The sequence below is a fragment of the Hesperophylax consimilis genome, chromosome 12 (genome assembly GCF_061612785.1).
Source record: "Hesperophylax consimilis isolate HC1 chromosome 12, BYU_Hcon_1.0, whole genome shotgun sequence".
Taxonomy (NCBI): Eukaryota; Metazoa; Arthropoda; class Insecta; order Trichoptera; family Limnephilidae; genus Hesperophylax; species Hesperophylax consimilis.
In genome coordinates this window covers 12,275,036-12,292,015 of record NC_142847.1, presented here as the reverse complement: position 1 = coordinate 12,292,015, position 16,980 = coordinate 12,275,036, and the positions used below count along the sequence as shown (strand labels likewise).

The 16,980-nt window shown below is 32.9% G+C and overlaps 1 protein-coding gene across 1 annotated transcript in view; it reads left to right on the top strand.

Moving 5' to 3' along the window:
- Positions 1-15,881, top strand: part of LOC149419161 (ionotropic receptor 84a-like) — a 48,137-nt gene extending 32,256 nt beyond the window's left edge. The window contains exon 8 of the mRNA XM_089637940.1: positions 15,710-15,881. Within this exon, the coding sequence (XP_089494066.1) occupies positions 15,710-15,881 (172 nt within the window). The remainder of the gene's footprint in view (positions 1-15,709) is intronic.
- The last annotated feature ends 1,099 nt before the right edge of the window (positions 15,882-16,980 follow it).

The following is a 16,980-nucleotide window of genomic DNA, read 5'->3' as shown; positions in this document are numbered from 1 at the left end:
GTGACTAAGCAAGTCGTTGTACAGCTGTTCTTTAAATGTTTTTTTTTATGTCGTTATTGCAGCAAATGAGCAACTTGGTTTGCAAACCGAATCTATAATACATTTGATTATCACCCGGTAGGTAATTCTATCTATCCATTTAGTTAAATATATGTTTTTTAAATTTGTTTCCTTTTCATTTTTAATTATGAATAGTCGATGTTAATTATGAAGTTTATTTTCAAAGGTTGGCAATTAGTATATTTTGCCTTACTTTTTAATTCTGGCAAAAAAAACATTAATTCACCAAGTATTTTTGGTCCATTAAGTAGGTACTCGTTTCAAATTGACTGCTTCACTTTTTTTCAATGCGCTAAATATCTGATTTAAAAATAATATTCTACTTGAACTGTCAAACAAAAGCAAAAAAAAACATACGTTAAATGTTATGTGACGTTTACAGAAGTGTAAACACGCGAAACAACTACAGCCAAAAACTATTAAGATGAGTCTTACTAATTAAATTCTTACACACACATTCAACGTCGGTGTGGTAAAGTTGGCCTTGAGCCCAGCTTAAGAGCGTTTTAACCAAACGAACGCCATTGTAATAAGTGAACTTTTTAACTGTTTTGACCTTACGCGCCGCGTAATATTTACACCACGTTTTTAAGTAAGGCTGTGTGTGTATTTTGCCAGTTAATATAACGTAAATTATTTCAAAATACTGCATTATTAGGTAAGTCACAATGTCAAATTTCGCAAAGAGTTTTTTTGACAGAATGCCCACAATATAATAATATTGCGCATTCTACTAATTAGTTAAGCGAATGCAAATTGAACAGCAAGCACTGATTCCATCCCTCCCGTAACATGTATTGTAACCTGAATAACTATAACTAAACTAGCTCACAAATAATACACATTCTATACTAGTTACCAAATACCTGCTGTTCTACTTGAGATAATGCACCGGTGAACTTTGGACTAAATTAGATAAAGTACCGGAGAAGTTTGCCTGCTCTAATAAACCCAATGAATTAGATTCAATGCTTTATATTATTATTATTATTGGCTTTGTTGGGATATTATTCAAATTATAATTCATATGTCATTATTTCGTCTACATGTAGCAATAATATTTATGTGAAACATTCCTTTGTTTCGTAACACTTCATTGGTCATTATTTTGTCTACGAATTAAAAAAATAATAACAATAATATTTGTATGACACAAAACCTTTGTTTCTCAACACTTCATTGGTCTTTATTTCGTCGACGTACAATAAAAATAATAACAATAATATTTATACAATGTAACACTTCATTTGTCTTTATTTCTCCATCACGGGAGATCCTAGTGAGGATATCATTATATCTATTTGATACAAAAAATAAGATTATAAAAAAATTATTATTATTATTATCTTTGTAGAAAATATACAAAAAATGCATATTAAAGTCCAGATTAAATGTATATTACAGTTCAGATTAAATGCATATTACAGTCCACATTTAATGCATATAACAGCCTAGAGTAAATGCATATTCCAGTCCAGATTAAATGCATATTACAGTTTAGATTAAATGCATATTACAGCCAGATTAAATGCATATAACAATCTAGGTTAAATGCATATTACAGTCCAGATTAAAAAATAAACAATAAAGAATAAATTTTAAGCCGAGAGATCGCTTATTAAAAGGTTTTCTTAAATCTAGTATTCAATACCTTTCGTGTGCAGGATGCTTTTAGCTGCAAATCTAACCTATTATATATGAAGGAACCAAGGAAAGTATGGGATCTCTGTATGAAAGCGGTACGAGCTGGGGGTACTTGCAAAAGACCCGTTGTCGCGCTTCTAGCACTGCATTCGTAGGACATCAATTTGCTTGTTTCAGGACGGTCTCTACAGTAGTATTTGATTAAAAAAATCATAAATAATTGCCGGACTGAGAGTAGTTGACATTCTTCATACAGTGATACAGTGGGATGTTTGTAAGATGTGTTTATCATAACCTTTAGTGCTGCTCGTTGTGCTCTTTTGAGAGGCAATAGGATTGAGAAATCTGCACCTCCTCAGATAAATAAATATTTAATATGAAAATATGGATTCACTGAGAGAATAGCAAACAGCTTTTACGAATTTGTTACAAAAGAAATATCTTCAAATTTTCAAAAAATATACAAATTTACCTACCCTCAGTACTATAAAGTAATGATAAGTCTTTTTTCAAATCGGGCAAATCTTCTAATGATGCTATTATTTGTTCAGCTTAAGGTCATCGGCAAACAGAAAATATTTTGAAATTTTTCCTGTTTATTTATCAATCTACATCTACATCGTTTATAAAAATTAAAAACAGCAAGTGTCCAAGTTGCGAGCCCTGCGGGATCCCCGACGTTGCAGTTAAAAGAACCGCGGTAACTCTCAAACCGTTTCAGAGAAGTTCTATATATTATTTATTTCCAATTACTAGGTGGAAATGCTACAAGTGAAATAACATAAATAATAATAAGCAAAATAAAATATAAAACGTAGTAAGTATATGGTACAGAAAAAGAGAAGAAAAAAACCCTAGCCCTAAAATTCTAATACTAAAGTACCCTAGGCGTAATTTTTCTATATGAGTTCTTCGGCACAGACGGTCTGATAAGTATTTTTTTGGTTTCACAATTTATATTTTCTGGCAGGATCATGGGAAAGAGCCTGGAGCGCAATTGTGTACGTGTATCGAAAATTTGGAGTCCGGTTATCCATTTCTGTTGCTGGAAAACACATGTGTTTTGTTTTTAGATGTTCAAAGTCAACCGATTATTTTTAATTAACTAATTTCCAAAAAAAAACACAAATATACTCGTAATATCTGTTTCATCAACATATGTAACAAATTATTGCTTATAATAATTTGTTATGCTTTGTGCTGTGCTTAAAAAACCTTGTCTTATAAACATTAGTTTATCATTAAAGAAATAATCAACATATGTGACTATTTGACCACCTTGAAGTTTTAAATTACCAAGATAATTTATGTAAATATATTTTTATTTATTTATTAGATACATAAAAATTAAGCTTTGACCGTCCAACTGAAAAGGTTTTCCGTTTCAGGACAGACAAATCGATAGGTTTAGTTAATATTAATTATAAATACATAACAATAAATTCATACCATTGGAGAAATTACTACATTGTGGAAATTACTTTCATGTTTACAATATAAGAGTGGCAACATAAGTTAGGTAAGCAACATCATTTTTTTCACAGTTTCTATGATGTGTAAGAATTATTTTTTATCTGAGTTAAAACGTGTTTTTAGTACATATTATTTGAGTTTGTGAAGTGTGGTGGAAATTTTAGGTCTAGACCTAAAAACATTAAATAATCATACAAACGTACTAAGCATTTGTTGTTTATCTGTAAGTAAGCATATGTTCGCTCTCGACTCTCCCGAAGTCCGGAAGCCAATATATTAGGAAGAGTATCCGGCCCAATCAATGACTAAAGAAAATACCTCCTATTCGATGGGCCCAATATACTTTCCTGCAGGCACTCCATAATCAACATTAGTAGACTCACTCAATTCGAAGTCAGCTCAGTTAATGCGGTTTCCTTGTGAGCATGAGGATAGGTAGCTTCGGAACCATTCTAGTGGAAGACCTCTGATACCAATACATTCTAGTTTTTGTTGAAACAGTGTCGAAATCTTTGGCTAGATCTTTAAAGACTCTGATACATCGACTGTTATCATCAAGATATTTTGAGATATATTCAGTGAGAGTGGAAACTGTTCCCGTGGATCTGCCGCTTATAAAGCCAAAGTGGTTAGGAGAGTTGATATGTTTGGTTTCTAGGTAGCTTTCTAGTCTACGCCCAATTAGTTTCTCCGAAATCTTTCACGTACTAGCAAAGAGGGATACTAGCCTATAGTTGGAAATACGCTTTGATCACTTCCTTTATAATTTGGTGTGACCACTGAAACTTTGAGTTTTTGGGAGAACGATCCTGTCGACATGCTGAGGTTGCAGATATGGGTGATGGGCTTTAGCAAAGAAGTTTTACAATCCTGGTGCAGTCTGGTAGGAATCGTATCTATGCCAGCGACATAGGTTTTTCTGAGGCCTACGATTATTTTTTTGATTTCTTTCTCGTATGTTGGGTGCAATCAAAGTTAAGACTCCGTATTCGTTTGCATTTTAACACGCCTAGTTCATGAAGAGTTTTGCTTTAATATTTTGATCCCACTGATCCAAAGAATTCATTAATTTTATTGGATTGTTGTTGTCCACGTCCGTATTCTTCAGGCGATGAGAATCATTGCTGTTTTTCTGCATTTGGTCTATTTCTTAATTATATTCCATGTTTTTTGAGGGTCAGATTTATTACCACTGAATAGATAAAACACACTAGAAATGCCTTCCATGTAGGTTTGAATGGAAAACAATATCACCACTTATCTAATAGCTTTTCTCACCATAGAATAAAGAAGAACTCCATATAGAATTTGAATGTAAACCAATATAGCCACTGACTATTAGAACCTTTTTGTTCTGGCCTATTTACATCCGTTGAATCGACGTCCTAGCAGGTATTATACCAAGGGACCGCTGAAGGGGAAAAGTCACACATATTAGGAAAAAACCTTAATATCAGAATAATGACTGCTTTGAGTGCACGTTAGATTAATCATGGTGTTTACTTGTCAGATATTGAAATGTAAGGAAATTAAATAAGTATGTGATATTTATGTGTGATTTAGTAGCGGATATTAACCAATGGCTTACCAGAGAAACCTTAATGCGACTTGGAGAATTAGTCTCTTAAAAAGCTTTTATTTTTATTTTTTTGTTTACGATATTGCTGACGAAAATGTTTATAATACAATAATCTGATACATTTCGCCGGGCTTGCAATTATTAGAAGTAAGTCAGAGCACCCCTTCTCTCTATAAGAGGGGTTTTTAAACGGTTTTAAAGTAGGTAGCGGTCATTTTTAATATGAGTTTATTTTTAAAAAATTATAAAAAGGGCGAAAATAGATTTTTTTATTTGAGCTTTCGTTTTTGAACAAATCGAGCAAGAAGTTGAAATTTTTTAGGTCGAATTTGGAAATAATCGGTCTGTGGAGTTTACTATGATCGCACTTTTCGTGTAACAGGCCCGCTATTCTGGAATAGACTTTCCTCATCTCTTACTTTATATCCAGAATTTGGCTGAATTTAAACGGGCTTTAAAAACAAAATTATTTAAAAAAAGCTTACCATTCAAAAATCATAAATTCTTTTCAATATTTTATAATAAGCCATATTCTCAAACTTTCGTTAATTGTTTGGTTTTTGGTTGCCTCCTTATTGTACCTTTTTTAAATTTCTGCTCAAAAGATTCTCATTTCTGAGCACAAACTTAAGTTTTAGTTTTAATGTTCTTGTTTTGTCCTATCCTGCTGTTATTGTTATTCTAAGTTTTGTCATCACTTTGTAAAAACAGTATATTTAGTGTTATAATATTAAATCAGTTGTATTGGGTAAGGCACACTGTAGGAATAATTTTAAGAACATGACCACTAATACTAAATTACCGTTTTTAAGTTTGTTATACTAAAGCGCCCTTGAAGTGAAATGACACTGAACTGCGCTATATAAATGCCATGTTATTATTATTATTATTAGAATCAGCAGTTTAATGTATATTAAAATGCGTTGAATTACAGACACAGCGCCAAAAGATTTTAAAACTGTTTTTTGGATTTTGGGTTCTCCATACTATGATGTAGATCAGAGGTTCCCAAACTTTTTGCCCCGTAGACCACTTGCACAAATATTTTTTTTCCGTAGACCCCCTGCCTGCCGAATATTGAATTTTCCTAAAAATATTAACGTCCCATGTGATAATAATTTATTTATTTTGTAAAAAGATTCCCTTCCCCTGCCTGCCCCACAACCGGGTGGCGATATAGTTCCTCTGTTTTTGCATTGTGCAGACAGGGGCGCCCTTGTGAGGTATTACACCAAATGAAAATGGAACAGAATAAACAACGGGAATTTCTTTCTCTAGCAGGCCCTACAGAACTACCCCTTAAGTTCTTTGTTGGCGCTTATTCCGATCAGTTCTTCTTATCATATGATATCCGATTCTTGAAAATTCCATTACCACAGTCAAAATTTCGTCAAACTTAGTTTTGAAGTATGTGTGAAGTACATCTAAATTTTGAACGTCATTATTACTCTGGAAGTTTTTCAAAAACAAGTTGGGAAACTAGGAAAATTCGCGGCTTTCAATGTGCCATGTTTTGGTTCAATATATTAATTCTGACAAGAAAAGGAACATAGATTCTATTTATATACCTCAATAAACAACTTAAACAACGATATATAAACATACAAATTTCAAATAAGTAATTTCTCAGTCTATTATTAGTATTTCTTAAACTGTATTATTTGTGTTAGGTGTATTGTGTCATTTACGGAACTCCTAAATATTGAGTTGAGGTAAATGGGGGTCCGCTCGTATGTACCCCCATTTAAATCTCGTGGACCCCGAATTTTTTTTCCCGCTCACATAGACCCCCATCAAGCCGATATCGACCCCTGGGGGTCCATATAGACCACTTTGGGAACCTCTGATGTAGATTCACCCGTGTTTATTATTATGTTTAAGGTTTTATATTTCCATTTACCTACCGTTTATCTTAACCTTATACTACCTCATGTTCGTATTTTCTTTGTTAGAAGAGAGTACGCTAGAATGTATATTTGCACACCGATGGGGGTTCGAATTGAATCAAAACAGTTTGGAAAACCTTATCCGTAGTCCGGTCATTCCCCGCAGCATTCTTACGATACTATATAAGAATTTCTTTGCAATGATTTTTTTTTACGATTTTATTCTAGATAAAAGATAATTACATTTTCACTTATTTAACTAGAAATAACTAATATATTACACATAAATACATTACGAAACAATATTATTCACTTTCAGTGTATGATTTGATTGAGCATAAAGTGAAATTTTTTTTTAATATGTACTTACCTAAACTTTTTTCATTAAACCAATTTACTGATAAAATAATTGTAACAATAGAATTCATATTCTGTGGGGGTATTTTGAAGTCTGTTTCCCCACATTAATGTTATCTTAATTGTTTAATAATGATGAAAATTAAACGGAGTTCTACGAATTAAACACACAAACAATAGGTGTTTAAATGTAAAATGTTTCGTGTTGCCGTGTAAAGTGTGTCTGTATTTGGGACGGTTGTTTTTACTGTCTCTTAAAGTAAAAAAAATCACACAAAACACTTATTTTTAAAATATGCCTATGAAATACAAAAATCCGCGTGGGTCAAGCATTTATTAATAATTCAAATGTACACAGATCTGAAAAATTGAATTACATAAAGATTTTTCTGTTTATAGTTCCTAGTCTCCGTATTTTGTAAAGAAGACAAAATAAACACGGCGTCCGGGATCTCGTAGTACAAGCGGAAAGCTGGTTAATCTTTTTTCCTGCAACCAAATAAAAAAAGTAAATAGGTCTATGCGTAGATGCATTTTAAAATAGATAAAACAGCGAACAATAACTGTTTTTTTTCAAATTTGAATTAAAAAATTCCGAATTTGTACTCGCTTTACTCGAGAACGGAAGCTCAAATAAAATTTACAAAATCAATTTCATCAGTTTTTCGCTTGTACTACGAGTTTCCGGACACCGTGTATATTGTTTATGTTTTAAGACTAACGTCTGGAGAGACGATTAAGAATATGGTTCTCCTGCCGTACATCTAATCCAGTACAAATTGTGCTGGATGGTGTTTAAATCCAACAATGAAATGGCCCCACCCTACATCTCTGAACTATGCGTCCCGGAAAACACTGGTCTGAGGCAGTCAACTCTTAGATCAACAACATCATCAGCTGTAGGCAGACTGATGGAACCCTAGCGCAAGTTTGGTATTGGGCTTTCGGAGTATCTGGGCCGAAGGCTTGCAATAAACTACCTCCAGAACTAAGATCCATAACAAGTCCAACAGAATTCAGGTCTAAACTAAAAACTTACCTTTTTAAGCTATAATTAAATTAAATATACCATTCCTGAGAGAAAGCCCAGTTATATCCAATTATGTTCCAAATCCTATATCTAAATTTTGCTAATAAACAATTAGTTAATGTTAATTAAGTGTTAATCTCAAGTGACCTACCAGGTAAGTATTGTACTGTATATTATCTCCATATATAGTTAGTAATAACATAGTAGAAATGTATTATATACTTGTCCAGCGCCCTTGAGGTGATTTTGCACAAAAAACAGCGATAAAAAATCATCCAAATATTATTATTATTAAAAATACATATAAGAACAAATGAGAACCAGTTCTATTTAGAAAGCTTTCGAGAGACTCGAACAAAATGAATTATTTTACTGAAACGATGCGTTATGTTCATTTATAAGGAGAAATTTAACTCATTTTTAATCTAGAAATCAATTGAAAAATTAATTTATCAGAGAATTCAGTACTTAAAGTGGAAACCTACGTTTTTCGATCAAAAATAAAGTATCTTCCTTTACAGCGGTGTTAACGTGCGCATAATATGTAATTGCAAACAATGACCGTGTTTTTTTTTTATCTCACGAATCTGCAACTAATCCACGGCTGATCTCAAGCTGTCAGGCACCACGTGGCCCGGGGGGAGGATTGGGGATGACTCGGGACCCTCCCCCGGGGGAGGGAGTACTCCCAGTCCCGTGTACCCTCAACCCTCCAGTAGTGATGGCGGCTCGCTCTTGCCGAGAGGAGGCCTGTGCCAGTTCCGCGGCGCGCCTCTCCCACCAAAGCGGGAAACTTTTATACAATCGCAGTTATAATGATTCAGATCTCAACAAACTTTTCAACTAAAAGATATCGCTTTCAATTTTGAAATACAAAGTATCAAGTGACTTTTAAAACTAAATTGTAGTTGAAAAATAATACCTATTGATTTTTTCAAACTTTTTTGTACAATTTTTCTTATGTTGCCTGTATAAAATTAGCACCTACAAGGTTGTCATCATTTTTTTTAAAAACACAAAATATAAAATTTTGATTTCTCGAAAGTTGTAATTTTTCACGTGACCAAAGTTGGATGGTCATCATTTTGCACCGATATCTCACAAAAGTGAGTCCGAAGTTTGTCAGTGTGTTTGTTGGTTTGATACAAGTGCGTGATGGGACTACCTGACCGACCGACTGTCTGACTGACGAATTGACTGACTGACTGACTGATGGCTAGCAGGATGTACCTCAGGCCCGCACGCCTTGGCCTGGCTCTGCTGGCGACCCTTGTATGGGGTAAGTTCAGACAATCTTCATTCCAACCAATTCAAAGTGCACTTCAGATGATTTAATTACTTAACCTAGATTCATAATACATAAATATGACCATTTATTATGATATATTGAAACAATTTTCAACTTTTTTCCACTAATTTTATTTTTTACCCGCCATCTTCAGACTGGTACAATAATTATTTCTTAACCCCTTGGGAAATTTTGTAAGTAATTCTTCGCAGACACTATATTAGTATAATATTATTATATAAATATTCTTCAGAGATATATATCCCAGCCTGACACGGTCTAATAAAGGTAATTCTTTCTTATTTTGTATTACGGTGAGATATATGATTTAAATATTATTAGTAAGAGAGAATACCGCGCTTTAATTAAATTTTAAAAATTATCGTAAACACTAACCATTTTAATGTTGTACGGAAAAAACTGAAGTCCCGATAACTTTATAACCTTTGATAAAACGATCGACAAGCCACTTTAAAAATTTGATTAATCTTTTTTTGTGATAAAAATATAATTATTTATAATTGTATACCTCGATTTCTAATATAAAAATCTGAAAGAATCTTTTATCTGGTTTTAAGAACATTATTTTTAAATGAAAAACGTTCATAAACAGCGAATTTCTCTCAAAGCGATTGCAATGTGAAAATATTTTTCACCAAATTTGTATATTGATAATTTCCTACTCCCATTTAAAATATGTATCCTTTTAAAGTCTAACATAATACAAACATCAATCAAAAATCACATAATACAAAGAATATAATAATAATAACAATAGACACGCCTGACAATTTAAAATGGGTGAAAACATTTCTAGTAAGTTATTCCCTAAATAAATAGTAAATTAATCTATAAAACCGAGATAACTATGCCTTCTGGTAGTAACTAAATAATTTGAAAATCAACTGTGAAACACGACATAGCAATGATGTTGGGAAAATCCATAAAATTGTGATAAAATTATTGTATATCACTACTGTTAGCACCTACTCTCTCGACCAAATGTTGTTTATTTAGCGTAGCTTAATGCTAAATTACTATTTTTATTAATCTTTATAACGAATTGGATAAATTGAAGGTTTTTTTATCGTTTTTCTTGAGCAGAATACAAATAAAAAATAAATTACTCAATAAAAAATATAAATGTAAACTACTAAAAAATATATTTTTTCAATATAAATGTATGAACGCGTAAAGGAAACAACTTAAAAAGAATACAGTATTATAGCTAAGATTATATGTGACAGTTTCACTTGATTAACTCTTTTGCTTTCTTATAAAATTATTTACAAAATAAATAAAACCAGTTTTGTGCATGAAATCGAACGTTTATAGACTCCGTTTGTCAAGCAATTTTAATGTATATTACCTACAATATAAGGTATACCAAGAATGTACACATGTTTGGCTTGTAGCTTCCTCTTAAGCCATAGTTTAAAGAATAATTTCACCAGTCTATAAGATGACTATAATAAGTGGAAAAAGTTTAAAATCGTTTCAACATATCATTATAATTGAATTCCACCACGAATTTTCAGTATCAAAAATTAATATATTTGACTATTTATTATTTATTATAACACTCTGTTAAAGACACTACATTGTCATAATACGCTGCGCCGATGATGATCCCTCGGAAGTCACACATGTTGTGTATAAGAATATATTACAATATTTGGATCAAATGTAATTTTCAGATTGAAAAGTACTAATGGCCTTGTATGGTATAGAGGGTGGAATACAAGACAATTAGGGTTTTTCCAACACCAAAAACTAATTTCAAGTTGGTATTCATAATGTTCATGTTTCGGAAATCTTCAGACTTGGGTGGGACAAATAATAATAGGTTGTTTCGCTTGTATTATTTTCCAAGTCTCAACATCTCTAAACGCGCGCCGGCTGCTTTCAACAGTCACACCAAGAAAGGTTTTTACAAAGCATAGATCTTATAATTATAATATAGTATGCGCTGGTTATGACATAATTTATTATAATTACTGTATTTATTTTCTAGACTATTTTCTTAAAAGGAACATACAGAATAATCAATTAACATACTTACAAGAATTAAAAAAAAAACATCAGGCTTTCAGCACAATTACAAACATGAGAGGAGGATAAGAAATCAAATTAGACTTCCATTTACATCTTTGGCGAATTACCAGAAGAAATTTCATTAGATGGAAATATAAAAAATAATTTTGATTAAATTATATGATTAATTTATACTAAAAAAATACTTAGCAAAAGAAATGTATTAAAACATAAGTATGTATTATTTTAAAACAATAAATAAAATCAACACGTCAAAAAGTTTTTACAACAGGTGCAAATAAATTATTTTCTTGCAAATAAGTTAACAATATTACATAGTTAACATTACACAGTTATTACAATATTACATTATTAAATAGTTAGTACTGAAGATGCAATATAATTTCGAACTGACCAAAATATGTACACATCCATCGATAAAAAAATAAATGTTTAGCTATATTCGTAAACGGTAAATCTAAAATTACTGTTTTAAAAAGTAACTAGATTTTAAAAAAGACACTAAGCATATTCACTGTATTACTACACTTATAAAACACGAATGCGTTATCGCGTCCTCAGAACACGACAAAATGTTGTGACAAATGCAGGCGCGTGATATATTATTAACAACCTTTAAAATCAGAAGCATAGATAAAAAATAGAGTACCACAGGGATCTATATTTTGGCCCGATTTTATTTTTTATTTATATAAATGATTTATGATATTTTGTAAATAATACATTTTCTTACACAGAAGACGCACTGTGGTCGCAATGACCCATCCGACTGTACTTTATTATCTGCTTTACTTATAATCTTTTTTATTAGGTATTTTGTATATTATTTATAAACAATTTTAAAATTATTTTAATTGAGTTTAAAATAATTTGTTATCTTTTGCGCCCTTCATAAAAACCTTGTCTAGTAAACATTAGTTAGTAATCAAAATAATAATTATCTTAATTGTTTTCAAGCGCGACATATTATGCTCTATATTATGTAAACATGAATTAATAATCAAAATAATAATTATCTTAAGTGTTATCAATCGCGACACATTATGTTCCATGTTATGCGGAGCTAAAGGGGTTTTTTCATTTGTTTGGTACCACAAACATGGCAATTCTGTGCTGTTTGTTCTGCCAAGGCACTACAATTTTTGTAATCAATCATAGAGAGGACTCCACTGAAACTTGTCGCCAATTCACAATGTCAGCGCTAAACGAAATAATAACGGCAATAACAGAATATGTAAATGATTGGATTGGAACATTTACTAAGGCAACAAATTATATTGCACTTGTTTCAACACGGATAATGCAGAAAAAATTTTTAGCATTTAAGCATTTTTTTAAAATCTCACGATGACCTTAACACTCGCGCACCGAACAGGGGGAACACTGGTACACAAAAGAGTGTTTTATGTTTTATCTCAGTTGTTTTTTACACCACATACTCTTTAATTTAGGTAATCCTAGAAAAACTATTCAGTTATCGATCTACATTTGAAAAAAACATATCGCATTTATATTTCTTAAGATATTAAATAATTTACAACAAATTCTGGAAATTTACTCCCCCTTCCGTCTCACTTCAGCTCAGTAACATTGCTGTAGTTGCCCCGCTCGTATCCCTTCCATTAAAAATATTCGCCTAGCTATGCAGGTGGCGAGATCCCGCGAGATACGAACTCGACCGTAAAAGTTGCATTTTAATAGAAAGGGCGGTGTCGTAATATTTGAGTCACGTTTGCTTTCCTACCATTACTTTTTACCTTTTCGCAACACTTAAATGATTGACCACTAGTTGAAATATGGGCGTCGGCATAAATGGACAATACTAACTGTAGCTACTAATTTCGAAGTTATACAGAAAGGGCTAAATTCCGGTCGCTTACACTGCATATTTCGTATGTCCTTTTGCTATACTAAGATGTTCTTTTGCCGGGCCAAGATGTCGGCCTGTCTGGAATACATCCGGTGTGTGTCACAAATTTTATGAACAAGATTAAAATTATATCTGTCTCTATTTCTCACATGAAAAACACATGGACCAGACAAAGACATTTATTTTATATTCAAATTTTGAAGGAAAGTGTAAACAAGGAGTTTGAAAAAAGTACAGTATGGTTTTAAAAAGTTTATCGCAAACGTGTGTTAGCAATAATTGTGTTTTAGTTTATGATTCCTAACTTTATCGTAAATAATTATAATCTGTGAGACCGAACCAGTTTCTCTCTGTTACATCTTCAGACTGGTAAGTACATTTTAAACTTTGGCAATGGTGTTTTTTAAATACTCTTAAAGGGGTGTAAAACATTTATTCTATACGATATTAAATTTGAATGAGGAATGTGGAGATCCGTAAAGAGTGCAAGGCTGATGTAAGCGTAATGAGTAAGATTAAGAAAGGGACGCTTAGATGGTTTGGGCATGTAGAGCGAATGAGTGAAGATCGAAGTGTAAGGAGGATATTTGATGCAAATGCGAATGGTACCAGAAGTCGGGGACGCTCGAGGAAGACATGGTATGATCAAGTGAATCAGATACTCGAGTCGGGACATGTCAAGAGTCAAAATAATAGAAGAGTATGTATGAGATGATGTATGAATGTGAATGAGGCAAGAAGTGTGTACCAAGACCGAGTTTTTTTGGCGATCCGTCCTCTCTGCCTACCCCTGCGGGGAAACGGCGTGATTAGTTAGATATTAAATTTTGCAATTTAGTCGTTTGATTTTATTAATGAAATAAGGGTCGGAATTTCCATCTCGGTATCTAACTGCATATTTTCGCAGCTTATTATGGCATCTTTACATAAGTTGTAAATTTGGTTCGAGATTCATATTTATTTCATGAAATGATTAGATATAGATTATGATTTCCTTTATTCATATCAATAAAGTACATTTACTTTTTTAAGGCATTTTTATTTGGTGTGCCGCGGAACAAATCACATTCATGGTTAGGAGCAGTTGGGACTCTTGTGGGATATTCACAGAAAAAAACACCAAAAACAGGTATTTCTGAGGTTACAATAAAATATAACTATAACAGTTTTAAAATACCTTGTTTTTTCACTGTTTTAATCCGTTTTATTTCGAACCTTGACAGAAGGACGCGTTCCCAGATGATCGCGTTGATTTGGTGTCATCTGCGGTTCAAAACCGTTCACCGTTAAAAATATAAGTGTCCTTAAATGAAAAACTTTTAACTGAATATATAAATATGTATATATATATTTTTTTAATTGTCAATTTTACGCCCGTAATATACCTTCAAACGAACCCATCATTTATCGTAAGGTAAACACTACGATTTGATCCTAAATGTAAATATAATATATCAAATCATAAATTAGGAGAATAAAGAATTTAATACCTTCATTAATATCTAAATATGCTATAATATTCGCAATAACATCCGTAACCAGTTTAGTAGTGGTAGATTTGTTTAAAAAATATATAATAAAAAAATATATTCATCATTTACAGACCATCCTATGCAAGAAACTAGCCACCCACGTCGACGCTTAATCGCCAATCGGCAGTCGAGATTCGGAAACGAGGCGCGATGCTTGCTACGTACCCGCCTTCTCTGTTTTCTTTGAAAACATATGCGTTATGGTCTAAATTCATTAGAACATTAATTATGACTTTATTTATGAAACGATTTTGATAATGACTACTGAAATATGTAATATATACTTCCCTCTAATTATAACCAAAACAAATTTCATCGAATTATGTCATTAACACCTTTTAATAAGCAAAACAAATTGGGGGACTGAGTGACCCCGCTTCGGATCCAATGTGATTTTTTTCTTTCCGGGACGAAAGGGTTAAAATGAGAATCCACACTACAAAGTATTACAATCAAGTAACATGTCCACTGTGCAACAAATTCGCTAAAGTTTAAAATATTAAATAATATCTATTGACACCAATTTTTTTTTTTAAAGTAAAACAAATATTTCCGGGTTACGAATAACTTGTAATTATTTGAAAATCTCCTATTACTACCACAGTAAGGGAACACGTTGCTTGTGTTGTGATGGAGGACTTAGCCAACCGAAGAATTGAACACACTACATCTAGGTAGGACCCAAACGCGATGTCAACTCAGCCACCGACCGGTGGCGACTAAATTCTAAACTGCAAATTAATAAAACACCTCACGTAAGTACATATTTTACAGACTTGAGGAAGTACTGAATATTGACAAATTGAAAAAGGTTTTTTTTCCTATTGCAATCTTCACTCATTTACGGTGTATACCTAAGTGGGGTGGTACGCTTGATGCATTTATTAAGCCTTTACAAAAAATTTAAAAGCATATTATTAAAGTTATATATTTAGAGATGAAGGGGAAGCGGACTCCTCCGTCGTGGGGCCTTCAGGGAACCACGGAGAGGTGGAGAGGAGAAACGAGACCCTCTTCCATTGTGTGTTCTTCAGGGAACTAAGGGGGAGTGGAATCTTCCGTCGTAGGGCCTTCATGGAACCAAAGAGAAGTGGAAAGGAGAGATGAGGCTACTCCGTGAACTCTTCCCTTGTGGGGCCTTCAGTGAACCAAAGAGAAGTGGAAAGGAGAGATGAGGCTACTCCGTGAACTCTTCCCTTGTGGGCCTTCAGTGAACCAAGGAGAAGTGGAAAGGAGAGATGAGGCTACTCCGTGAACTCTTCCCTTGTGGGGCCTTCAGTGAACCAAAGAGAAGTGGAAAGGAGAGATGAGGCTACTCCGTGAACTCTTCCCTTGTGGGCCTTCAGTGAACCAAGGAGAAGTAGAGAGGAGAGATGAGGCAACTCCGTGAATCAAGTGGGATTGGAGAGGAGAGATGAGACCTTAGAAGACGCATTGTGGAACCAGAAGACATAGCTACATATCCAATGACAACCCTTATGAACTTTATAAAAGGGACCGGGTGATTGTTGAAGGAATGAGGTAAAATGGGGGATAGCACTATGCCTATGGTAGGGCCTATGTCCTAAGTGCTCACGGGAACTATATGTAAACCGTTTCCGCTCTATAAATAATATAGATGAACATTCTAGACTGAAATTATTCTGTAAAGAATATAAAATATTTAATGTTCATAAATTATTTAGAATGAAAACTACACGGAGAAAAAGATTCCGTTAAAAAATGATAGAATGCCAACTTCATGATACAATACTAGTCGTTCAGAATATATCAAGAATACGTGTTTTTTTCCTGATATCATGATGAAATAAAAAAATACAAACGTAACGACCACGCAACACGTGTTCAAATACAAATATGAACACGTGTTCCGCCGTCCTCATAAAACATTCGCTTTTGACTGATACTTTGTTAGGAACTTTCTGCAGTGTCATTTTTAACAGGAAAACAAATAATTTGACCAGATTTTTAATAAATTAACAGTAAATTTTCTCTTTGTACAAAAAATATAATTTTTTAGACACATTTGGAAGAAAATTAATGCAGGATTAGCAAAAGGGCTGATAATATTTTTACACGCCCCAAACCAAAACCAAGTTAAGGAAAACACATAGCAGTCCCATTGGTCCTAGTGCATTTAATCTTCTACAAAACCAATGCAAGTGACGAATAAAGGACACACTTTCTAAAAAAAATAAAATTATGG